General features: G+C 46.5%; 9 protein-coding genes across 11 annotated transcripts in view; 1 reads left to right on the plus strand and 8 right to left on the minus strand.

Moving 5' to 3' along the window:
- The window catches only part of LOC108163278, a 52,204-nt gene extending 49,475 nt beyond the window's left edge, over window positions 1–2,729 (minus strand). Inside the window, exon 1 of one of the 3 annotated variants that reach the window (XM_033393496.1) lies at window positions 2,467–2,729. The gene's annotated coding sequence lies outside the window, so the exon portion shown is untranslated. The remainder of the gene's footprint in view (window positions 1–2,466) is intronic. The other 2 variants (XM_033393498.1, XM_033393497.1) reach the window with 2 other exon arrangements.
- LOC108163277 (acanthoscurrin-2-like) lies at window positions 249–881 on the minus strand. The gene has a single exon (XM_017298478.2). It carries the CDS (start codon window positions 831–833, stop codon window positions 321–323), a length of 513 nt encoding a protein of 170 aa, XP_017153967.1. The 5' UTR covers window positions 834–881; the 3' UTR covers window positions 249–320.
- Window positions 2,730–3,313: 584 nt separating the features above from the next.
- On the minus strand, window positions 3,314–3,902 carry LOC108163280 (glycine-rich cell wall structural protein 2-like). The gene has a single exon (XM_017298480.2). It carries the CDS (start codon window positions 3,806–3,808, stop codon window positions 3,392–3,394), a length of 417 nt encoding a protein of 138 aa, XP_017153969.1. The 5' UTR covers window positions 3,809–3,902; the 3' UTR covers window positions 3,314–3,391.
- Window positions 3,903–7,537: 3,635 nt separating this feature from the next.
- Window positions 7,538–8,930, minus strand: LOC108163276 (glycine-rich cell wall structural protein). The gene has a single exon (XM_017298477.2). The coding sequence runs from the start codon at window positions 8,905–8,907 to the stop codon at window positions 7,702–7,704; it is 1,206 nt and encodes a 401-aa protein (XP_017153966.1). The 5' UTR covers window positions 8,908–8,930; the 3' UTR covers window positions 7,538–7,701.
- Window positions 8,931–10,969: 2,039 nt separating this feature from the next.
- On the minus strand, window positions 10,970–13,596 carry LOC108164315 (fibroin heavy chain). The gene has a single exon (XM_017299966.2). It carries the CDS (start codon window positions 13,591–13,593, stop codon window positions 11,077–11,079), a length of 2,517 nt encoding a protein of 838 aa, XP_017155455.2. The 5' UTR covers window positions 13,594–13,596; the 3' UTR covers window positions 10,970–11,076.
- Window positions 13,597–15,063: 1,467 nt separating this feature from the next.
- Window positions 15,064–17,598, minus strand: LOC108163973 (lipase 1). Its single transcript, XM_017299530.2, has 5 exons — window positions 16,561–17,598; window positions 16,316–16,493; window positions 15,896–16,251; window positions 15,688–15,825; window positions 15,064–15,619 (listed from the first exon to the last, which is right to left on the minus strand). Exons 1-5 carry the CDS (start codon window positions 16,753–16,755, stop codon window positions 15,167–15,169), a joined length of 1,320 nt encoding a protein of 439 aa, XP_017155019.2. The 5' UTR covers window positions 16,756–17,598; the 3' UTR covers window positions 15,064–15,166.
- Window positions 17,599–17,886: 288 nt separating this feature from the next.
- LOC108163974 (aminomethyltransferase, mitochondrial) lies at window positions 17,887–19,938 on the plus strand. The gene is made up of 3 exons (XM_017299531.2): window positions 17,887–18,025; window positions 18,500–19,102; window positions 19,165–19,938. Exons 1-3 carry the CDS (start codon window positions 17,948–17,950, stop codon window positions 19,921–19,923), a joined length of 1,440 nt encoding a protein of 479 aa, XP_017155020.2. The 5' UTR covers window positions 17,887–17,947; the 3' UTR covers window positions 19,924–19,938.
- Window positions 19,939–20,069: 131 nt separating this feature from the next.
- Window positions 20,070–20,454, minus strand: LOC117188919. The gene has a single exon (XM_033393502.1). The coding sequence runs from the start codon at window positions 20,440–20,442 to the stop codon at window positions 20,080–20,082; it is 363 nt and encodes a 120-aa protein (XP_033249393.1). The 5' UTR covers window positions 20,443–20,454; the 3' UTR covers window positions 20,070–20,079.
- Window positions 20,455–20,525: 71 nt separating this feature from the next.
- On the minus strand, window positions 20,526–20,939 carry LOC108163975. The gene is made up of 2 exons (XM_033393501.1): window positions 20,829–20,939; window positions 20,526–20,764 (listed from the first exon to the last, which is right to left on the minus strand). The coding sequence occupies exons 1-2, from the start codon at window positions 20,928–20,930 to the stop codon at window positions 20,549–20,551; spliced, it is 318 nt and encodes a 105-aa protein (XP_033249392.1). The 5' UTR covers window positions 20,931–20,939; the 3' UTR covers window positions 20,526–20,548.
- Window positions 20,940–25,393: the final 4,454 nt, after the last annotated feature.

Consider the following 25,393-nt stretch of genomic DNA (forward strand, 5'->3'; position numbering starts at 1 on the left):
GAAGCTTATCCACTGAACACTTATTTTTCCGTTCTGGCTATTCTGGTTATTCTTTATGGATCGGTTTTTTCGGTTTTCGAGTATCTTTGAAATTGTAGAATTTTAGAATTGTAGCATTAAAAGCCAGAGTTGATATAGCAATATCAGAGGTGGAATATACACAAATAATATGTATGTATAGTGTACCGATCCTAGTTTTATATATGATGATCATGAACTACATAGGATCGTGGATCCGTTTAAATCAATAAAGTTTTGTACGTTATGTTTTATTCACAGTCAGTTCTTAACAATTATTTCAAAATATCTAAGGGAATGGTTTAACCGCGTCCGCCAGCTGCGGCAGAGGCAGAGGATGATGCGGATGCAGAGCCGCCGCCGCCACGACCGCCGCCTCCGGCAGCAGAAGCTGATGATGAGGCTGAAGCTGAACTGGAGCCACCACCACCGCCACCTCCGAAGCCGCCGCCGGGACGACCTCCAAAGCCGCCGCCGCCGCCTCCGAATCCTGGACGTCCGCCGAAGCCGCCGCCTCCGAATCCGGGACCGCCTCCGTATGATGGACCGCCTCCAAAGCCACCGCCTCCAAAGCCACCGCCTCCAAAGCCGGGGCCGCCTCCGAAGCCGCCACCGGGACGACCGCCAAATCCGCCGCCTCCAAATCCGGGGCCGCCTCCAAAACCACCTCCAGGACGTCCGCCGAAACCGCCGCCTCCACCGAATCCTTGGGCCTGGGCGTTAGCGTTGGCGTTGGCGTTGGCATTGCCACCGCCGAACTGTGGCAGGGCCGAGGCCACAGCCACCAAAACGGAGAGCGCGATAAACAGTTTCATGACTACGCTTGTGTTCCCTCGAGAGAGCTTCGCAAACTTAGCAACTACCCCGCCGGGGATCGCTTTTTATACAGTCTCGAGGCAATAGATAGACCGGGAAAGTGCCCGGACGGCTAGGCCGTTCTCTCGGCTCGGTGATGTACCGTAAATCGCACTCCAGACATCTGCTGAGACAGAGATTCGGCCGGGCTACAGCGTCAACGTCAACAGCAACAACAATCGTAGAATCGATGGCCCAGCAAATTAACAATATTTATGGCTTGGCTCATTAGCAAGTTCGGGGCGTACGATGGTTGTACCCTACACAGTCTCGGGTGGCTCGATCTTGATCCCCCCACTGCAACCGGTTAGTATTTATCTCTTCGGATGCTCCATTCTCGATGCTGGAGAGCAAATCGAGAGCACGAAGCTCGTGCATTTCCGACATTATCGGATCTGCGGTTTGTGTATATTTTTGTGGTTTGAGTATATTATTGTCACTATACTTGGATTTTGGACGACCAAATAGATTATCTTGCTTGTTTGAATAATATAGATACGGATGTGGTCTGGTCTTAATTTACACTACATTATAGATGATTTTAATACCTCCTAAAGTCTCGAACATCTAAAAATTCCAAAAACCGAACTAGAAAGAAAAAGAACTAGTTCACTGTAGCCATATCTATCGAAGAAAAACTTAATTTGACCATTATGTCAGGAATAGCTAAATAAATGAGCCGGTCGCCATAATTTATGCTGAATTATTTCTTCGCAACATCTAATTTTTTTGCAATGGTGCAACTTTTTGTACATTTATTTGCTTTGGATTTCCATAAAAGCCAATACAATTTGATAATGGTATAACATTTTTATTTGCCCAAATTCAAAATGTTAATTATTCTAATTAATGCAAAAATAAAAAAATTAAAAACCCACCACATTTTCGCTTTTATTTTTGTTTAATTTGGGATACAAAGTAAGCAATCTTGACACCAGTTAAATTTTAGATCGTATAATGAGTGTCAATATGTAGATTATATGTGTGGGCCAATCTAAAATACAGGGGAGTCCCCAGTGCTCGGATACCTAAGAAGTAGGGCATTGGACAGCCTCATACTACTTCCGCACCTGCATCATCAAAGCCTACAAATTTATGTGCAACTATTTTTATTATTTCATCGACTTATATGCATGAATTAACGGCAATCTTATGCACTATAGTTCCATTTCATTCAACATGATTGGAGTCGAGTCTCATGGCAGAAACAACTAAATAATTTTTATCTTCTCCTTTTACTCATCGCCAACGAACTCTTGCTATCTCTTTTCGTCGAGCATACGCGCACAACAACTGTTGTCCCCTTTTTTTCACTTTCCTTTTAGAATGCGGTTTCCCTGCACACAAGCACACGCCCCTGTGTTTTCACACGAAAACACACTACATATGTACATATGTACATACATATGTACATACAAGTGATGAAATATAAGCCAAGCACCGTTATGGCCTTGCAAATGTAACAAAAAATCGAATAATCAAAAAAAAGAATAGAAATGCATGTTTCAAGTATTACATACACACAAACATATGTACAAATGAATGGCCTGTAAGCTGCTAATTGGTTTAAAATACTTATTTATAGCCACATACCTCCTTTTTGAAACAAATGAATTCACACAAAAATACCAAAACGGGCGGCAAACTGGACTTGGTTTGGCTAAACACTACACGGCTTAATTACGCGGCTAAACGCACAAAATAACCGGGTCTCAGTAAACAAATATTACACGGCGCACTTATGAACATTTTTCGTACAATTACCCCTTTTATTTGTTTTTCTCTTTCAACTTAATGGCAAATGGCAGTCACGTGTGCACGTCTACAAACTACCATAAATTACTTCATTTGGCGATCAGCTGATTAGTATTTCGTTAGTGATGATAGTATCGTATCAGAAAGGCGCAGAAACGATCGAAACGCACCTGCGTGGAAAAGAAACTCCTATTTTTGCCAGCACTAAGTTTGTTTTGGTTATTCTTGCAGCTTAATTTTTTCCAATCCTAACTTGCGTGAAGGGCAATTGTGCCGAAAGAGCCCACGGCGTGGGCTCAAGTATCGGCACTTGCATTTTTTCAATCGACTCGCACGCAGCCTCATGCCGTATCAATTCTTTTTCTGATGTCAATTTCTTTGCTACAAATGATACAGCAACTGTTTGTTTGGGCGAACTAGAGGCCGTCTTCGCATGCTTATGTATTCCGGCACAACAGGTTGTGGTGCTGGCGGGAAAAATGCGCGCGCGTTTCATCTACAGGCGCCGGCTGGCCATTAACTGTAAAGTGCTTCATTACGTTCTTCTCCTGTGGTGTTTTGGTGTTTAATGAATGAAGATGTGTATGTGTTGCAGCAGCATTTGCAGATTGACAAATTTGTGCTATGACAAAGGGTAAATGACCGTTCATGAACTGCGTGATGAAGGGACAATTACACTAAAAAATTCGGTTTTTGGATTTTATATTTTCAGACTTTCTTCACACATTAACCCTATCTTAAGTATACACCACAGACATCCGGTCTAGCCATAGAAGCCACCGCCGCCTGATGCTGAGGCAGATGAGGAGGCCGAGGATGAAGCGGCACCGCCGCCAGCCGCTGAAGCGCTAGAGGAAGCCGATGCCGAGGCAGCACCGCCTCCACCACCGCCGCCGCCGCCGCCATGACGACGACGACCACCACCGCCTCCAAAGCCGCCATACGGGCTCCCGCCGAATCCGCCATATCCAGGCCCACCTCCAAAGCCGCCATAGCCCGGACCACCTCCGAAACCGCCTCCAAAGCCAGGGCCTCCTCCAAATCCTGGTCCTCCATAGCCGCCGCCTCCAAATCCAGGTCCGCCAAAGCCAGGTCCGCCAAAGCCTGGGCCGCCAAAGCCGAATTGAGGAAGGGCCGATGCCACGGTGACCAGAACTGCCAGCACAATCAGAATCTTCATATTTGGATTTCTGCCTGTATGTATGTGCGCTGAGCCGTCAAGAGATGAACTGACGGTCTCTCACCAGAGCCCCAAAAGTATTTATACTGCGTGTATTATCCGAAACGCTGGTCGGCTCCGGCCGACGCTTGTGACAAATGGGTGGTTCCAACCGTCCCAACTCGGCCGTCGAACAGATCACTTACCGGTTTTCTTTTCATTCCATTTCATTTGCTTTTATATCTAATTATCAGTGGCGATGGCGGCGGCAAAAGCGCCGGGTGAATCCCCAAACCCGTTACGATACTAACATGCATAATTATGGAGCACGGCCCAGCATACTCGCACTCGTTTACCCTAGGTATGAGTCGTCGTCGAGTGTCTGCAATAGAAGAAGAGCTGTTGTTTACTGATTCGAATGATGCTCGAGGGCTTCCTGATCTGCGTTATTCCCCACTGGACTCAAGTGGCTGGGGAGCTGTCCGATTTTTCTAAGGCCGATCATCTGACAAGTTCATCTTGAAGAGTTTATTCCCCTGCTTTGTTTTGTTCAGTCGAAAGCGGTTTTGATGGCGTTGTTTCCAAAATGTGTGCTCGTGGCTTGGGGACACAGAAAGGTGTGGACAGCCCCGAGAAAATACTGGTGCTCTCCTGACTTGATTTCGTTCGCCATTTCTCCCAGCTTTATTTATTCGATCTTTCTTCACAATTGGCTGGCACCACAGAGAGTGCTCGGATCCGATCGAGCACACCATGAGGGAATAGTGGCCACCACATCATATAAAATCTAATCTCTGTTTTGTAAATGCTAGCTTTAAGTAAAAACTTGTATTCTATATAAAACACTTTGCATTGAATTGAAATGTTCTTCTCCGAGCAATAGTGAAAGAAGGAAAGTCTTAATATTCCTAAAATTGTACAGAAAAACCGAAAATGCTAATTATTATATACTATATATAGTTCCCTTATTTTGAAGTGAAGTGTTCATGACCATGGGGGAATTCTCGCAGTCTTCGTTACTTTAAGTTGACGAACTTTGAGCAAAATTAAATGTTTGATCGGATCATTATCGAGCAAAAAATCACACAACCTAATGATAACGCACACGATTGAGAGTTGAGAATCCCCCATTTTTTTCGTTCTTAGAGGTAAGTTATTCAAGTATACAATAATAAAGAATCCCATGCGAAGCGAACAAACAACAATAACTTTTGGCGAAATGTTTAATGCGAGACTGTTAAAAACGTAAACATCAAAGAAGACATTCATTATACATATGTATATACACAGAACAACAATATATCTGGCGAAACCAGTTCCAGTTTCGTCATTGCGAACCTTGCTAATTATTCGTACTCCTCCCCTCGATCCCATCGAAAGCGTGTGGGGGACTATTAGCGACTCAGCGCAGGGGTTTTTCAGCCAAAAGTTGCGAAAAGTCAATTAGAAAAGCGTAAGAATTCGGGGATTATTGGATTTTAGATGGATCCACTCACCGAGTGAAAGTAATTTTCGGAAGACACTCAAATTAATACTGAAATACTGAAATTTTGGAAGCTGGGATAGCTCCCCGATAGTGATAATGATTTGATTTTGCTTTGCTTTGTTTATTTGTTTATGCAAAAAGACCACCACATAATCAGTTAATGAAACCGGTCCGGCCTCAGATGGTTTGTCTAATCGTTTTGTTGCCAAATTAATGTTGAGGCTTGTCGCGTATTTATATAAGTCTGGGACCGGGGAATTATGTAATTATTTTAATGGTTGATTTATACGCATTGAATTATTAATGGTTATTAAATGGCGTAGCATTAGAATGCGTTCAAATGAAATGATTACAATTATAATTAGCCGTCTAAGCTGCCAGCTCAAACAAAAGAGTTCTCAATTGAAACGCACTTCAGTGTTTAAATAATAAACTCGTACTATAAATATTTGTTTGTTGAAATCACCAAAAGTGAAATAATTTGCAGTTGACGAAAACATGAATATTAGCCGGTGGACTGGGCCTTCGCCCTGTTGCCAATGACAACATAAAATAATATTAAAATGCCAACTAATGAACGTCATGTTAATTATGTAAACGCACATTCACGGGCGCAATCACGGCGGGGACCCGGACGAACTTTGTATTATTTTCGCATGTTAGCCGGCCGCTTGTATTGTTATTGGCCTTTTCCATGGTATTGCAGCCCTCTCGCAGATCCGAAAATTGAATTACGAGACCCGCGTTTGCAGTGCAAACTTTTCAATTACGAGGCCCCGGGCTAATGAACAAAGCGAACCCATTTTGCGACTAGCAACGATATCGATGCGAAACATTGTGAGTATGGTATGTCGTATGCGATATGCAATCTGAATTATTTAATTTTAATTAAAGTTTCTGCGCATAATGTATTGCATACTTTCAGCCCGTTGGCCCGTTGGGCTCCCCTGATGGAATGCTATGGCGGGGCCGGCATATTTTGAGGCGCCACCTGAGATGAGCTCAGAGCCCTGGAATATTCAAAAATACGAGTACGAATTCGAGTATACTCGTATGCACATTGACAAACATTTTACATTTATTTTATTGCCCAACATAAATTGCAGTGAACAAAAGAGCCCTACAATATGGCTCTACAAAGTTCGACAAAGGCGAATGGGGCTCCCGACCACCGGCCCACAACTGTTGCAATCGTACGGACCGAAAGCGACTCTGTGGCAAGCCGCCAGCAGACGACGGCCCGTCCCAGACCAGCTTCCTCCTGAATATTGCAAAACTGCACCACAGGGGTTCATCGTCCTTGTGCAAATTGGTCTCGGGGTTTATTGCATGGTCCAGACTCCCGACTATCACAGAGGCCACGGGCGCGGACGAGGGCCAAAGTACCAAAGAACCAAGGAACCAAGCCAGATGCTGCTCCTGCAACTGTTTCCGCTGGCAATAAAACGGCACTTTGAGGCGGAGGCCAAGGAGTTTGCTTAAGATTTCAATTTTCTATCTCCTTTGCCCTATGGAGAATGGTGTGCAACAATTTGCAATAGTAAAACTATACTTAATGATAAATGTTTGCGAGGGACACATAAAGCTCAAGCAGAGAGGAGTCTGTCCGGGCCATTTAAAAGATTTATATGGCCATGAGTGGCATCAAAGTCTTCGGTTCTCGTATGCATCTGCCGCTTCCTAATAGGCCATTAATTCTGATGAAAACTTCCCAAGCCTTACGATTCACAACCGACGGAGTGAGGAAAGTTCTCCGCCTCTGATTTCCCCTTAGAATGAATTCCACGGGCATAGTTGACAGCTGACAGAGGGGAAATGTGTTCAATCGTGACTGCCACCGCGAGACTTTTGGGACGTGATTTCCCCTATTAACAGTTTTCACCCGGATTTCCATCCAACTTTTAATGTGTGCTGCTCAGAAGTCGCACAAACTTATGAAAGATTGCAAACCACTACTTTTTGACAGGCAGGGAAACTCTGGGATGATAAAGTGGTCCTTCCTTCCCGTGAAATGAAAGAGCAAGTGTCTTCATGACAAGCAGCGATTCTGTTCAGGTGTTTGCCAACTGGAACCAAGCACTCGGTTTATCTTTCGCTCTGAGACCACGCTCTCAGTAAATACGAATTGAAAGAGTAATGGATTACTCCTCTTCTTGCTTTTGTACTTGTACTATAATTTCTGCTCAATGACTATAGATACGCTTTATTTCTTTGAATCTCCGACGTATATGTAATGTTCTCAGATTACAAATTCCGAAACTGACTAACTTTTAAGACCGTTTTTATTTGAATTGAAAGCACAGACCGAATACGCCCTCACACAATATTAAACATGTTTTTCCTTATTGAAACCGCTATCAACACCTTTATTCAACACTTCTTTAACACTTTTGAAATTAGGGCAAATTGAGTAGGCAACTACGGCTAGTTAGCCGTGGTAGCCGCCACCACTGCCGGCAGATGCTGTGGCCGAGGCTGCTGAAGAGGCGCTTGAGTGAGCTCCTCCTCCATAGCCTCCATGCTTGCCTCCAGCGCCTCCGAGGCCGCCAGGGCCGCCATGGCCTCCACCTCCGTATCCGCCACCACCTCCGCCGCCATATCCGCCTCCACCTCCGCCGCCGTATCCGCCTCCTTTTCCAACACCATTCCCTCCAGTAAAGCCTCCAGCGAAGGGGCCACCAAGACCGGCACCATGACTGTGACCTCCGCCGATTCCTGGTCCATGTCCAATTCCGATTCCGCCACCTCCGAGGCCTATGTCTCCTCCAAAATGACCACCTCCGAAGCCACCGCCGGGTTTGCCTGATCCGTGTCCTCCAAACAGTCCACCACCTGATCCAGCAGAGGCAGAACCTGAACTACCGCCGGCTCCAAAGCCTCCTCCGCTCGATCCACCACCTGCGCCACCAGATCCATGTCCGCCACTCCCTCCAAGTCCACCTCCTAGTCCGTGACCTCCTCCGCCTCCATTAAATCCGCCGGAACCACCGAGGTCTCCTCCAAAATTACCACCTCCGAAGCCACCGCCGGGCTTTCCAGATCCGTGTCCTCCAAACAGTCCACCACCTGATCCAGCAGAGGCAGAGCCGGAACTACCGCCGCCACCAAAGCCTCCTCCGATCGATCCTCCTCCTGCGCCACCAGATCCATGGCCGCCACTTCCTCCAAGTCCACCTCCTAGTCCCTGACCTCCTCCGCCTCCAATAAATCCGCCTCCGCCTCCGGCCCCATGTGCACCTCCGGATCCATGAGCACCGCCACCTCCAATTAATCCTTCTCCACCGCTGCTTCCATGAGCACCTGAGGATGCGCCAGATCCTCCAAATCCACCCCCTCCGGTCTCGCCTCCGCCATGCTGAGCGCCACCTCCAAACGGACCTCCTTGACCTCCACCGCCAAATCCTGGGCCAGAAAGTCCACCGTCAAAGCCACCGCCAGATCCAAGTCCTGGGCCAGGTCCGCCTCCAAATTTGCCGCCACCATCGCCGCCCGCTATAGATCCAGCCGAGGCAGATGCCGATGCCGAAGACGACGCATGACCGCCGCCGCCGCCGCCGCCGCCGCCGCCGTAGCCACCGCCGTACCCGGCCGAGGCCAGAGCCACGCAAACACTCAACACTATAAACAGTCTCATCAGAACCTTTGCCTCCAACTAACTAACGACGTCCCACGGAAAGGTATGGGCTTTTATTAGATTCGACATAGCAAAAAAGTAAAAATAATAACGAAATAAGCACAAATCTCACAGAGCGCGAAAAAAGAACAGCACATACTCGTATGTACACATACATATACTCGTATGTACGAGTATGCGGAGTCCCAGTCACGTTCCGAACACAGAGATCCTAGGGTCAGGCCAACAAAAGCTGAAATAATTAACTCTCGGAGAGAACAATAACGAGTTTCAATACTCGTACATTTATCATCATTTGAATAATGTCGATTGTCTAGAAATACTAGAAATTTCACTAAAGAGTAACGAATCCCGTTCAATGTTCTGACCGCGGGATGCCACGATCAGCCATCGAATTTTGGCGATTGTAGGCCACATGATCGATGATATTTTATATTCGCAAACCCTAAGGAGACTGAGTCTTTCGATACCGAATTAGTCACCTAAGTACACATTAGGCTTTGTCTTGAACTATTGGGGTCTTCATCAAAAAAAGAGTATACAAGCCACGTTGTGTACACCTAATTGTGGACTCCAGTTTTATTCTACATATAAACCAATTTCATCGCCACCGGCTTAGGAAATACCTAGCTGTACTGACTCTTGGCTCGACTAAGATTAGATTGATTTGTATTTAAATGATATGCGGAGGTGTTCGATGGTTACGACAATGACCCTAAAGGTCTACGTCATTCAATCTATACAGATTAAAATACAATCGTATTACAATCATCAGTCATGTAACAAAAATACATATGCCTAATAAACAGATTCAAGATTACAAAAGCGACATTTTTATTATACAAGTTAGTATGAACGGTACTCAGACGATCTCGCCAAAGGCTTCCAAACAATTTTGCGATAATTCCTAAGTGCGTTATGGATAATCCGTTGAATTTGGCTTCACAGACGATTTCAACAATATTATGCCAGATCAGTCTTCACTAAGATGGAAAGCTTTTTCCAGTCGAAGCTGTAAGGAGGAACATCTTCCAATTTTATTTAAAAAATATAGAACAAAATCTACAGGTAAAGAACAAGCTTTTTGGAATGCAATTCTCAAATTGAATCTGGAAGATTCTGGACAAATTCTTTGTTTTGATATAACAGCAAGCACAGGTCGGTGTAACGGCACGTGTTTATTATTAGATCAAAAATTTGATTAAGATTTGCTATATTTTTCCTGACGCCATTACGTCTATGAGCTTGTACTAAAATGCTAAGGGATACTTGGAAAAATCTGGACCGTTCTAAATGTGAGGACTGCTTGGAGTTTTTTCAAGCGAAACTGAAAGAAAATGATGCAAGAGTGTACGACCTGTCCTATTGCTGTATCGTCCACTGTTCCATTGCTTAGGAGGCGGTAGGGAACGAGGATCAAAAGGGACAAGATGAAGAACTCGTTGACTGTTTAGTTGCGTCGCAGACAATAATTTTCTTGGGGGGATGATTTGGCAATACTCGTAGAGTAGTTTATATATATGTTGCAATTTGAAACAGATAGGAAATATACTATAAACCCGTCATGTTTATAGCAAGAACTTATTTACTAATAAAGAGTGAATGAAAAAGTGCTGATCATTTATAATAGAACAAAAGAATGAACACAATATTTTGTAAGTCTGGATCTACAGACAGTCGGAAGAACGAATAAGGACGAGTCAACGATTGATGCTGCAATGCTTTTGAAATAAATTTACAAATTTGTCAAAAACAATATAATTTTTGTTTGGTACAACCGGTATTCAAAGAGTAGATTTTTGGGGAAAGTGGATGTATGTAACGCTCAGAAGAAAGCGTTTCCGACTCTATAAACTATATATATTCTTGATTAGCATCAATAGCCGAGTCGATTGAGCCATGTCTGACTTTAGCTTGAGACTTGAGCGACCCGACTTTGTGAGTAGATTGTTGTCTAAACTTTTTGCCACGCCCAGCTGGCATATTGACCACTACTCTAATACTACATTGCCTCACAACGATTAGGATGAGTTTCTAAGTAACGATATCATAGGCACGTTCACATTGAGGCCATGAGGCTTTCAATAAAGGTGAATTTTATTCTGTTAAGGTAAAGTTAAAGTAATATTAAAAAATAGTAAAATTTAAGTCTTGAATTATTATCTGAGACTAACCATAAAGAAAGCCGCCAGCATGATTGATGGTGCCTCCAATGTGGCCACCCCCGAATTCCATTCCTGCGCTGGCAGCATTATGATTGAGATTTCCTCCAGCTCCAAAGGCATGTCCACCAAGAGTGAGGCCCCCGCTGTGGCTTCCAAAAAGTCCGGATCCAGTGTGACTGCCTCCAAAGGAAAGGGAGCCTGAGCCGCCGTGGCTTTCAAGTGATGCACCTCCGGCGCCGACAGACGACAGTGCTGAAGCGCCAGCTCCAAGAAAACCGTTAGCAACTCCATGCAAAAGTGAGGCAGCGGCCTCATGTGCTCCACTACCCCCAACAGAGCCAGCTGATAGGACAGAGCCAGCTGATAGGACAGAGCCAGCTCCGATACCATGCCCAGCTCCAAAAGCACCGATGCTTAAGTGCCCGGTGTTCGTCTTCTGCGACCCAGATGTGTGAGATCCCAGTGAGGCTAGCCCTAAGCCTGAGGCTCCAGTGCCCGCAAGACCGCTTACCATCTTATCGAATGAAAGTGCACCGAGGGATGCAGCAGCTGAATCTGAAGAATGTAGAGCCGAGGCCCCAGCTCCAGCGGCGCCCAATAATCCATGTGCCTCAATTCCAAAAACAGAGCCAGATGATCCATGTCCAGATCCAGAAGCTTCGACGCTCGTGTGTCCGGAACTCGTGCTATGGGATTCAGAACTCTGAGACGACGAGTATGAACTTGATCCACTAGCTTCGGATGCTCCGATTGCAGCAATACCGCTTCCGAAATTCCCTGTGTTTTGAGCACCGAGAGAGGCAGACGAACCTGCGGATTGAAGAGCTGAAGCACCTGCTCCGGCCGCACCTATTAAATGGTTTGCCACCATGTGGGATCCACCTTCTACAACAGAGCCGGAAGACGATGATCCATGTGCGAATCCAGCATCTCCAGAAGCACCGATGCCAAGCTGTCCGGTACTTATCTTTCCAGATCCAGAAGCTTCGACGCTCGTGTGTCCGGAACTCATGCTATGGGATCCAGAACTCTGAGACGACGAGTATGAACTTGATCCACTAGCTTCGGATGCTCCGATTGCAGCAAGACTGCCGCCGAAATTCCCAGTGTTTTGAGCTCCGAGAGAGGCAGACGAACCTGCGGATTGAAGAGCTGAAGCACCTGCTCCGGCCGCACCTATTAAATGGTTTGCCACCAAGTGGGATCCACCTCCTACAACAGAGCCGGTAGATGATGATCCATGTGCGAATCCAGCATCTCCAGAAGTTCCGATGCCAAGCTGTCCGGTACTTATCTTTCCCGATCCAGAGGCTTCGAGGCTCGTGTGTCCGGAACTCATGCTATGGGATCCAGAACTCTGTGACGACGAGTATGAACTTGATCCACTAGCCTCAGACGATCCGATTGCAGCAAGCCCACCGCCGAAATTCCCTGTATTTTGAGCTCCAAGAGAGGCAGCGGACGAACCTGCGGATTGAAGAGCTGAAGCACCTGCTCCGGCCGCACCTATTAAATGGTTTGCCACCATGTGGGATCCACCTCCTACAACAGAGCCGGAAGATGATGATCCATGTGCGAATCCAGCATCTCCAGACGCACCGATGCCCAGCTGTCCGGTACTTATCTTTCCAGACCCAGAGGCTTCGACGCTCGTGTGTCCGGAGCTCGTGCTATGGGATCCAGAACTCTGTGACGACGAGTATGAACTTGATCCACTAGCCTCAGACGATCCGATTGCAGCAAGACCGCTGCCGAAATTCCCTGTGTTTTGAGCACCGAAAGATGCACCGGACGAACCTGCGGATTGAAGGGCTGAAGCACCTGCTCCGCCCGAACCTATTAAATGATTTGCTGAGAATCCATGTGCGAGTCCAAAATCTCCAGAAGCACCGATGCTATGGTGTCCAGCATTTATCTTTCCAGATCCAGCGATAGCAGATAAAGCAGCTCCATGATCTCCAGAAGCTCCTATTCCAGCAAAACTGCTGCCAAAATTCTGAATTTTTTGAGCTCCGAGAGAGGCAGCAGAAGAACCTGCGGAATGAAGAGCAGACGCACCTGCTCCGGCCGCACCTATTAAATGGTTTGCTGAGAATCCATGTGCTAATCCAATATCTCCAGAAGCACCGATGCCAAGGTGTCCGACATTTATCTTTCCAGATCCAGCGATAGCAGATAAAGCAGCCCCATGAGCTCCAGAACTTGCGCTTTGAAATCCAGAATTATGTGATGAAGAGCTAGAACCACTATATGAAGTTCCAGATACGGCAGAAGAACCTGCAGAATGTAAAGCTCCAGCTGCAGCAGCTCCCAAGATTCCGTGACCACCGCTCACGCCTAATCCGTGGGTCGAGACACCATGGCTGAGGAGACCACTTCCCATTGAGAGTCCAAGGCCACCACTTAGGCCAGTACTATGTCCCAGGCCCAGACTGATACTGCCACCGCCCAAGCCAAATCCGGCCGAGGCCAGAGAGACGCAACAAACACTCAGCACTGCACGAAATCCCTCGGGAGCCATTGCCACTAAGTCACTGTCTAGGTCCCGTGGAAACGGCGACCTTTTATATCGACGAAAAGGCCCAGCCTAGCCTAGAAGCCACTGCAATAACTAACTATAAGACCTCAGTGACGTTTTCAATATTTAATGCACGAAGTGAAGGAAAAACGAGTTTCAATACACACATATATCATCTATAAGGTGGGGGGGGCTCACCCTATTCTAAAAATATAACACGAGCTGAGGACAAATCTTTCTTAAGACCAAACTATAGTTTAGAGAAAGACATTTTTCGAAGAATACGTTCTGTTGTATACACTTGCAGAGACTTTTGGTAGAAAAAAGAAACATTTCTGACCGTAGTAGTAGCATATAGAAAACAAGGAGAAGAACTAGATCGAACTTAATAGCTTGCTTTACAACATATTGCGTATATCCTGAGATTTTGCAAGCCATTCTTTTTGAAATCGTCGTAGAATATTCCTTAAAATGGAGAGTATGAACCAAGTTACTTCAAAGTAATTTATATGAACAGGTTTGGCTGCATGTACATATGTAGATGTGTGTGATATCCTATGGGGATAGCTGACAGTACTCCTGGCCATGAGGATGGGTTGATGCTCAATAACTGGTTATCCTCTAACTACTCTATGTACTGTGAGTTATATTTAATGAGTACCGAAAGGCTATATAAGAGAGGTTCTGATTCCAAATTTGTGCCAAAAATGGTTTACTCCAAAATGAGTTCATGTTAAGAATTCCCCATTCCCACAGCATAAGTATAACTAATGTAAAAGGAAGGGAAGAGAATTGGAGTCTCGGATTCGTAGCACATCTTCTGATTAGCTATTTTTAGACTTTAATGAACCAAGCCAAATCATGAATTTATAACAACGATAATGAACACAAGGGATCTCTTGTCGCACCACTCTTGTAACATTAGCGCAAAGTATTTGCTATTAATAACTGCAGCACTACAATATCTACCATTCTCAAGTCCTTGCATAGATACATATTTAGCCAACAAGAGAACTGCTATTGAAGGTTTAAATTTAGGTCTGAACTTAAGCACAGATTTGTACTTAACTTATTCAGGAAGAGCCCAGTGCAACAGAGTTGAACTGAACCGAAATGCAAATGCCAAGACAATGTGGCATGAAAGCATCTGAAAAGCCCAAGAAAGTAGGGGCAAAAGTGGGAAAGGCAACAACATCGCAGTGAGAGTAAGCCTTGGCCTCAGTGGCAGCTGTTGGCGGAGTGGCATGTGCATGGGAAAATGGAAAATTGTACTCGAAGGAAATCTGCTTACAAATGCATGTATCGTGCTTCTTGTAGGGGTGGGTGGTCTGCTGCTGGAAAATCTGTTACAGCATTTGGGCCAAAAGAAACACTTGACTTCCGTTTCCGGTCGAAGGCAAGACTTTTGCTCCCTTAACACCGACCCGACCCCCGACCCCAGACCCCGCCCCTTGCATATTTGAAAACCCGAAATTGTATGCAAATATCTCTTCCATATTTAAAGCTAAGTCGAACAAAGGCAAATAAATAAATAAATAAATACTAAGTGTATAGGTTCCACTCCCTCAAGATTCGCTCAGATCGCATGTAGGCCACGTCCGCGTGGTCCCCGACTGACTCGAACAGCCCGGCCTTCTCCTTGGGGATCCTCCGGCAGCTTGCCGAGCACCTGCAGCATTCGCTGATAGAGCATCTTCCGTACATCGATGGCCCAGAGGAAGTCCATGTGGTTGAACTCTTTCACGGGCACCAGGTACTTGCCTGTCACATTCCCCAGATCGTCGCACATCGACTCCACGTCGCGGGGATGGCAGAGCAAGTCGTTCGTGGAGTAGTACACAAAGGTGGGCACTGTCACCAGGCTGAGGTTGTACCGCGGCGGCTGGTGGTCCCTGTACAGAAGCATGTTTTTGTTGGAGCTGTAGCTGTAGGGGGCAAACCGGCCGCTCTTGATGATCTGTATGAAGTGCTTCACCTGCTTGGCGGCCACTCCGGCCGGGTAATGACCCAGGATAACGGGGAACATTTTCTAAAAGATATGCAGAACATGTAAGTTTAGAGCGGCCTCAGCTTGTAGGTCTCTTTATATCGTATTACCCTGTTGAACTCATTCCAGTTGCGTCCTACTATCCCGAAGACAGCCTCGATGCACAGTCGCTCCGTCTCCTCGGTCATGCGGCACAGGAAACGAAACTCTCCGTTGAACATTTCTCTGATGGAGCTGCCCACCAAACTCTACATATTGGTTATATTTATAAAGGGAATTTCACTGAGGTCCTATGAGGGCATGCAGTGTCCTACTCACATTGAAATACAAGCTTATGGCTCGTATGTAGGGATGGTCTTCGGTCTCTTTGGCGTAGACTGCAGGCGCCAGGGCCTGCATGGAGATGACTTTCTCGTTGTATGTCGGGCGCATCGAACACATCACGAAGAACGAGGTGCAGCCCTGGGAGTGTCCGGCGTAGTGCAGCCGCTTGAAGCCGGTGACCTTTAGCACATAATCGATCATTGCTGGCAGGTCGTACATGCCTATCTCGTGCCAGCTGAAGTCCCAGAACTTGGACTCGTCCGGGTCGAGGCTGGTATGATTCCTCGAGTAGCGATTACCGCGTGCGTTCCCCAGCCAGACGTCGTAGTTGTGGTCAGCCAGAAAATATGCTGCGGGGTACGAATGGGGGTAATCAGATGCACATTAATCAGAAATCCCACGCGATGCACTCACCCAGGCTCACGTTGGGGCCCATTACCACGAAACCCGCCGAGCTGTCCACAAGTCCGTGCTGGAGCAGGAAGGGCTGGGAGCCCTGACTGCGAATGCGGTGCATTGTCAGGATGTATCCGTCCTCGGTGGTCACATGATGCACTTCCGCCTCATAGCCGTACTTGGCAATTAATTTGTCCTGTTGATGAAATGTGTATGAGACAGGGCTGGCAACGATGACGAGGCCTGGTCGTTAATCTTCCTACCACAGTGAGACTCGAGTCCTGCTTGATGTTCTTACGCTGCAGCTTCTCCTCGAAGGTCTCGTCCTCCACGCTCTCCTCCTCTTCCTCCTCCTCCTCCTCGTCTTCGTCTCCGCCTATCAACTGGGCGTCGGTCCGATTTATAAAGACGCACAGACCCAGCACCAAAATCAGGTGCAGCTTTAGTTTTTGGCGCATCTTTTGGCTTGCGTTACGAAATCTGCTCAAGACGAAAGTGAAATTTATGGACTCTCTCTGTCTCTGATTGGAGTCTCAACCTGAACGCTGGGCGGCGCGAACCCAACTGAAAGTCGAACCCCGAACCGAAAACTGTCAATGGCCCAGACCGTCGGCAAACACAAACCTCAGCGGAGGCCCTACCAATGCCGAAATACGCAATACCCAATACCCAAGTCCCAAAACTTTCGATCAGACATATCCAACAACAACAACAGTGCGTACTGGTACTGTGACGTGTTACCAGGTCGTGTTTACCTTTCGATTGCGTTTTTCGGCTGGGGACAGTTAATTAAACGTGGTGCGGTGTCTTTGGGGGTATAGCTGCGGGCAATTGGGATGCGTGGGGCGTCGCAATCAGAAACGAACTTTTAATCAGGTGCAGTGCAACAGTGAAGCTTCGAGTGGGTTGTACTTCCTTATCAAGAAATTCTACTCAAGTCCAATTATAATTCCAGCAAGCGACAAGTCGTAGAAGCCAGGTATTTACAACCCAAACCTCGTTGGCCAAAGCCTCCAGCCGTCGCGGCGTTGTAGGTCAAATTTAGCAGCACAAAAGGCAAGGGAAACAGATAAATTTTTTGTTTACGATCAAAAGAAAGTAAGAGTGTCGACCAGTGGACGCTTTTGGCTTTTGCCTTTTGGTATCATACTTTTATTTTGCTTTTTATGGCCTGCCAGCCGCATTACATAATTGGCATTTGGGCTGGCTGCCAAGACAAATAAACCATTTCGCTGGGTAATTATTTTTGTTATTCGTTTATTGGGGCGACTCAATGACCGCCTTTGATGACCCAACTGTTCGCTATTCAATTATATATGATAATTTACCCTCGAGAAACTTTTCCATTGACTCGATTAACTTGTCGTTGACCAGAGTCTTGACCTCGGAAGAGATAAGGAAGTCGAAGTGATTGAATTTCGGAGACTCGATTCTCCTTACGCTCCTCACAGAGCTCATCATGCGGGCGTAGATCCCGTGCACTCCTTCCGGCGTGGCTATCGCATCTGTTTCTCCGAAGTACAGTATAGTCGGCACACTGATCTGGCTGAGATTGTACCGCAAGGCCTCTACTCCATTGTAGACCTGCATGTTCTGGATCGGCCCATAGTCGTAAGCGATAAAGTCTCCAGACTTCCAGATCTGCTGCAGATGCTGTATCTCCCGAGCGGAGCCCCCCTGCATCAGGTATTCATAGTTGAAGGCATCCAGGAGCTGATAAATACAAAGGTAAAACATATGTATTACCGGCCTTAATTCAGTGTCAGCTATTGGGTTACCCTTTTATTGCTTTGCGCGCTGCCTGCCAACCGTTTGGTGTAATATTCACACTGATCCTGTTTGCTCTGGCATCTTTTTCGGAAGTATCCCGGTGGAAAAATTTCAAACTTGTTCGACTTTTGGCGTTTCTGAAAAAACAGTTTGTTCCGATTCTCATCTTCATCTGCCACTTTATTCATGTAACCCTTCCATAGTGAACTTTCCTCAGAAGTTCCTCTGAAAGCTTGCCTCAAATCTAATATGGCTGTTCACATACGATCCAACGATCCACAAAAGCTTAGAACAGCTGTTCTGGTGTGCTTTCCCCAGACCTATCATCCACCACAACCATTTTTAAATCAACCCAGGGGGTTATCACCAGGCAAACAGTCTATTTTTGTATCTCTCCCTCTCTCGCTATCTGTGCCTCTCTTTCTCTCCAAGCAATCTCTATATTTCTCTACCAGAGTCTGGGTCAGGCGAAGTCAATCTATTATCAGCTGCTCTAGTATCAGTGCCGAGCTCTGGATTTGTCTAATTCCGGGGCTTTGTCCCAGTCTTCGCGTGATGTTCAAGCTAAGCAATCGATTGAAACAGAGCTGGGTTCTGCGCCCAACACTGGGCGGACTACGCCACGCCTGTTCGGCAGGCTCCAGCGAGGGAAACCGCACGGCCCTCTACGATTTTCACGTGCAGAAAGGCGGAAAAATCGTCAACTTTGGGGGCTATGCACTGCCAGTGCAATACTCTGACCAGAGCATCATCGCCTCGCATCTGCACACCCGGAGTGTGGGCTCCATCTTCGATGTATCGCATATGCTCCAGACCTACGTGAGGGGCAAAGATGCTGCTGCCTGTCTGGAGTCTGTCTGTACGGCGGACATCTCAGGTACTCCGGAGGGTAGTGGAACCCTCACGGTATTCACCAATGACCAAGGCGGCATTCTGGACGATCTCATTGTGAACAAGGTCAGCGAGAAGGAGCTGTACGTCGTCTCCAATGCCGCTATGAAGCAGCAGGATATGAATATAATCAGTGCAGCTGCGGTATGACATAATTATAGAGCTTTGAGGAAGAACCAATTCTATATATTTGCATTTCTTTTCAGTCATCCTTCAAGTCACAGGGCAGGGACGTTTCCGTTGAGTTCCTAACACCTTCGGACCAGTCCCTGATTGCCGTACAAGGCCCCCGAGTGGCTGCGGAACTAGCCAAGCTGCTGGCTCCAGCTACGGCCCTAGACCAACTGTACTTTATGCAATCCTTCGTCGGCACATTGGCAGGCATCCCCAATGTGAGAATTACGAGATGTGGCTACACCGGGGAGGATGGAGTGGAGATATCGGTGGCTTCTGGCCACGTACAGGCCCTCACCGAAGCTCTCTTGGCTAATGGAATCCTGAAGCTGGCTGGCCTGGGAGCCAGAGATTCGCTACGGCTGGAGGCGGGTCTCTGTCTCTACGGCAGCGACATCGATGCCCAAACTACACCTGTGGAGGCAGCTCTGGCCTGGCTAGTGGCCAAAAGACGTCGAGCCACACGCGACTTTCCAGGCGCTGATGTGGTTCTCAGCCAACTGAAAGGAGGAGTTCAGAGGCGCCGCGTGGGCCTACAAATGCTGGGAGCAAAACCTCCGCCCGCCCGCTCGGGTGTGGCCATCTTCAGTGGGGGCCAACAAGTGGGCCAGGTGACCAGTGGCTGCCCAAGTCCCAGCACGGGTCGCAACATAGCCATGGGCTATGTGTCGGAGTCGCTGAAGGCGCCTGGAAGCAGGGTGGAGCTCAAAGTGCGCGATAAGTTCTATGAGGCAGAGATTACGAAAACGCCGTTTGTCAAAGCTAATTACTACAATAAACCAAAGATATAGAGCCGGATGAAGGAACATGGAACCTGCAACCTGTGGGCGGAATGGGGCTTGGTACAGCCGAAGGGAAAGCAAAAGTGTATGTTCGATGCGAAACCATCGAGCCGGGAGAGGACATAACAAGATTATTACAGCGTCCGCTAATTACCTTGACAAACTTCATGAGGCTGCGCACCTGTGCGGAGGCGAAACGCACCTGTCCATGCAGCCGGGCGAGGGGCGCCAGAGCCTGCATGAGCTGGATGCGTTGATTGAAGCGCGGATGCATCGAGCAGAGCACCAGGAACGCATTGAAGGCCTGAATACCGAACGGAGGATGAAGCCATGTTTAGGGAAGGGCAACACCGGACAAACTCCGCTCACCTGCGAGTGTCCAATTAGCAGCACTTGTCGCGGTGGCTCCTCTTTATCCGCTCCGCTTGACTCCTGCTCGCCGCCAGCGACCTCTGCCATGCGGTCAATTATGGCGGGCAAGTCGTAGGTGCCATGCTCGTGGAAGCTGAAGCGCCAAAAATCTGCCATGACATCGGTCAGTTCGAGGTGATGGCGCCCGTAAGGTGAGGCCCCCCGCAGATTCGCCCGCCACACGTCGTACTGGCGCTGGTGCAGCTGAAAAGCTGCCCAATGCTTAGTTGGATACCCAGGCACAAGGGCATACTCGCCCACCCAAACTCTTGTCGGGCCCTAGGCAGACCCAGCCCAGCGAGGATCCCAGCAGTCCATGGACCAGCAGCACAGTGCGTGCCCCGGGCCGCGGCAGTCGTTGCAGCTGCAGCTGATAGCCATCCGCGGTAGTCACATTATGCAGTTCATGGCTTACGTTGTGGGCCTCCAGCCAGTCGAGCTACATGGGAATCAAGCAGAGGAGACAGTGGCAATGTCGCTGAGGAATGGGTCCTGGGACTTACCGTCGTCCACCTATAATGCGGTTCTGATTGGCCAGCGTTGTTTATTTGAACGCAGGTGATGAACATCACGTGGGCGAAAATGATCCAGCCTATCTCCGTCATTTGGTTTGCTCAACTGACTTTCGCGGGGCCCCGACCTTGCTGCTGGCACTAATTGCGGGGCTCTCGATCATCTTTCCACTTGGCTTCAGTCCACTGGCCAACAAGAGATTGAAATCGGCTTGCCGAATGTACAGTCCGTTCACATTCAACCATCATCAGTGATGGAGCGTAGGCATCTATTTAAACATACTTAAGTACTTATTTAGGCCGAAACTTCCGGTGGTAGAAAATTGACCTTGAGAATTCCAGATACCCCAAAGATTTGATTAAGAAATTTTTAGAAAACTCTAGCTGAATGGCATCCAAAATGCTTATGACTGTAAGGATTCGATGATTACTATTCGGTTTGTATTTCTTTCCTCTAAGTAACCAATTTCCGTCAGGAGATAGGAGTATGTATGCAAATAACTGTCCAAAAACAAGATGCGATACAGGGTAATATTGCTCTCTATCGTTCCATGAGCAATAATGTTGTCTATTAGCATACCCGAGGTATCGGGGAGTTGCCTCCCAATGAATGCCGCAATTAAATAAAGCTTACCAAAAGCTTAAATAACACAGATTGAATTATGCCAGCGTACCCACATACCTATTTGTACCCGTGTAGCCTTGTCCGTATCCGAACACATCGGCATCCGCATGGAGACGCTCACACTTGAATATATACATACAATCCTCGTTGGTCATATCATCCAGTCGTATAAAGAGAAAGGAAAGGCAACATTTTCGGGTATTACGACTACAAGATACCTACTGCACTAAAGTCACATCAACAATGGAACCATAAGGCATATTTTTAGATACAGATACAGGTGCATCTTCTTTTCATTATTGCGGCTGAATCTTTTTACTATACATATGTATTTCGACTCTACTCCCATATGCCCCAGTGTACCTACACTCGGAATATACCCGGTACAAAAATCAACTCAGACCGAGTGGCCATTGCAATTCAGAAGCAGGACTCCGTCTGCTCTGCGGTAGTGCTGCGCCCCACCAATTGCATATTTACTTATCGTCGGGCGATAACAATTGACTGCCGTGGAGTGGCGGTCGGTAAGAAACAAAAATCCCAGCGGACTTTATTAAAATTATCCAAAAACCGAGCAAAAAAGCGGCAATGGAGATGAATAAAATGCGAAAGAATCCAACAAGGGTCAGAAGAAATCGCCAAATGAAATGGGATACAAAATGGTGAAGGGAAAAACACCGGTTGGAGTGGAGTGGCGTGGAGTGGCTGTGGCAGCATAGCAGACCCCATGCCCACTGGACGCGAGCCGGCACAAAGGGATGGCAGCAGCATATGTCCAGCCGGACTCTCCGGCCGTGTGCAGTCAACAGGATGCGAAAGTGCAGTCGATTAACGGAAGCGCAGAAAGGGTGCGAGATCCTTCCTCGCCCCAGACCTCGGACCGAGCATGTCTGCCTGGCTGCGGGGCTGCCTTGGGGTGGGCGTGTCATGTCGGCGCATGCATATGTATTTTTATTAAATTTAATAAAGCTGCAATTATGCAATTTACAATTTACTTTTGTGGCATTTGTCACGCCCGCGTCGGAGTCAAAGCGAAATCCAGAGAGTTGGAAATTAATTTGGCTGCGGTTGCACCAGCGAGAGGCACGAGGCACGAGAAGATTTAAATAAAAAATTTCCACCAGACATTTATGGAGTGAGTGTCCGAATGATATTCCACTGGGGGAACGATTTTCCTTTAAAGGAGTTACATATTTTTAAATGTTCCTCAGAGATGGTCACCCAAAACTCGTTATTATATGGGATACATTACATTGGATCAGATTGAATACTTAAATCAGCATTAAGCTTATATTTTACTCAAGATAAACTTCATTGGAGTTTATCGATATTTATGTAATTCCAAGCTCTGTAATACCACACCCTCCCAATCACATTTGAAGCCTGAAGTTCAAGCCATAAAATCTTCCCAAATTATACGTTTTTATCAAGCATAATGATATTTCGCACGCCTCGTAAAACATGAGCCATAAACAGAGAAATCATGATAAATCAGCACACATCAATTGACATTTTTGGCATTCAACAAAAAGGTGAATAAAGGAGAGAGCCAACAATGGGGCCACGACGACAAATTCGACAGCGATTCCGATGCTAAGCGTTCGATAGAAAAATCATTACGTTGAGTAAATAACATGGAGGTAAACAATTTTACGGGAAAACAAGAAAAGCCAGACAACAAGACTCACAAAATGAAAATAGTAATGAAAATGGTGGCAAGAAAAAGTCAATCAATCGAGCTTGTTGTTGCAGGAAATTGTCAAAAATATTGAGAGGCAAGTCGGAGAGGCAGTCAGTGAAAGGAACCCACACCGAGGCACAGACCCCAGCCTGGAGACACTTTGTATTATTAAATGGCAGACAGACAAACCGAAAGGTGCCGAGAGTGACAATGGCCATGACGACTATGGCGCCCTCCGTTTCCGCCTTACGTTTCTTTCGCGGGGCCATGTGCCATGTGGCATGCGGCATGCGGAATGTGGCATGAGGCAGGTGAAGCACAAACAAAACCGCACACGAAATCAATGTAATTGACGAACTGACTGGGCGAGTGAGTGAAAGAATCGTGTCGCTTATTGTGGAAACAGCTCGACAGGGAAGCTCCCCTCGAGCGCGGCTTTTGTTTGTCTTTCAACTCGATTGCACGGCAGTTTTCTGCGGCTCTTCCTTTTCCTGTTCCTTTTCCTCCGTGCGATTTCATTCTTTATTCTTATTTTTGCCATGCCTGAATGTGAATTGCTTCTGAAATGGTTCCGTGCCATTTCTGTTGACAGTAAAAGCCGCTTAATGATTTCATTTTGTTAGTAAATAAGATTTCTGTTCGTGGGGTAGGTTCGGTTGCAGAAAGGTACACTCCCGGAAATGGCATTCCAACATGAAAATAAATGTTTTAAAAACAAACAAATATGAGGCAGTAGAACATTTCGAAAGAGGGCTTGCAGAGGGCTTCAGACCAAGGTTCATTGGAATACATGCATCTAATAAGAATAGCTCAGATTGATGAGTATTATTTCGACCCTCAGAATAAATACAATTTGGGTATCATTTGGCATCTTAATTGATAGTTTCTGGGAATCAAAATCACAATAGATAGGCACAAAGGGGTGTTTACAGAAAACAAACATGTATTCCTTGGGTTTTTAATCTCTTCTTTGGTTTGCAAAAACCACCCCACGGGATCCAGCTCGGACCATTTAAGTCCGGGTAAGCTCTAAACAAATCATGGCTCAGAATAAACACAACTTGAGTCTCCATTAGCTATTACACGGGAGTTTCGTGGGCCAAACTGTCCTCTGAATTATGTGCGCCTTTTAAATAAACACAACGGGAATTTCTCAGCGAAACTAGAAGAAAGTTTTTAAATTTCCACCTTTCCGCGGCCCAACCGAGAAGTGTTTACTGGCCTACCAGCAGCAGCAGCAGCACAGCAGCAGCAAGAAGGGCAAAGTTTTCACATTTTTGTTTAACATTTTCCAAATGCCTTTTTATTTTGTTTTTTTCTGCTATGCATAATGGAATTAGTTAAATTTCGCTTTGCAGAAAAACTTTCGGTGAACTTGCGCCAAAAAGTTTGCTTCCTGGTACCCCCTTTTCGGGAATGTTATGCGTTTCTGATGACGTTGTAGAACCGTTTCCGTTGTGGAGCTTGCAATGGAAACTTTCTTACTTAGAACAACATTGCCCGACACTCGCTCGAATTTTAATTAAAATATTTATGAATGTGTCTTTCACGGACCAAATTGACAAGAAGCGAAGGCCGAAACGTGCCCCAGCACGTCTTGATTGGGCCTCCGAGAGCTAGAGCTGGTCGGAACGGTGATGGTAATTGCAACTAAAAGACGACTGTCCAATTAAGACTGCGAAATCTCTGAACGAGAGAGCATAGGCATTTCCGAATAATAACAATTTATTTGTTATTGTCTGGCTGATACGAGGAACGTGTTTCTAAATGCTCTCAACTGAGTGGAACCGTCGTATAGATCATTATGATATCATTTTAGTGCTCACAAAGGGACTATACTGAGAAGTAATCACGCCTCGGCTACGTCACTCTAGAAATAACCATCTACTACGTACATTGTACACATATGTTAATCCGAGGAAAACCCCCAATTAGCAATAAAGTTCAAGACAATTGCGAGTTCTTATTTCACACAAAAACCAGCTATTATTTACGTTTATTTGCATATTTATCAAAGTCTGACTAACGAATAGTAATTATGGACGTGTAATACCCTTGCGAAGGGTATACTAGTTTTGAGCAGATGCTTATCCAAAATATTTTCTTTTCGCGATCATCTTGCTGGCTATTCAGGCTTTACTTTGATGTTCAGATATTCTTAGGAAGATTTCATCAGCAAGGGTATCTGAAGCGTTGGGCCCGAAGCTGGCATGGCTCTTCCCATTCGGTTGTTTCGTGTTCATTACCTGG

Source organism: Drosophila miranda, chromosome 4 (genome assembly GCF_003369915.1).
Source record: "Drosophila miranda strain MSH22 chromosome 4, D.miranda_PacBio2.1, whole genome shotgun sequence".
In the NCBI taxonomy this organism is placed as follows: Eukaryota; Metazoa; Arthropoda; class Insecta; order Diptera; family Drosophilidae; genus Drosophila; species Drosophila miranda.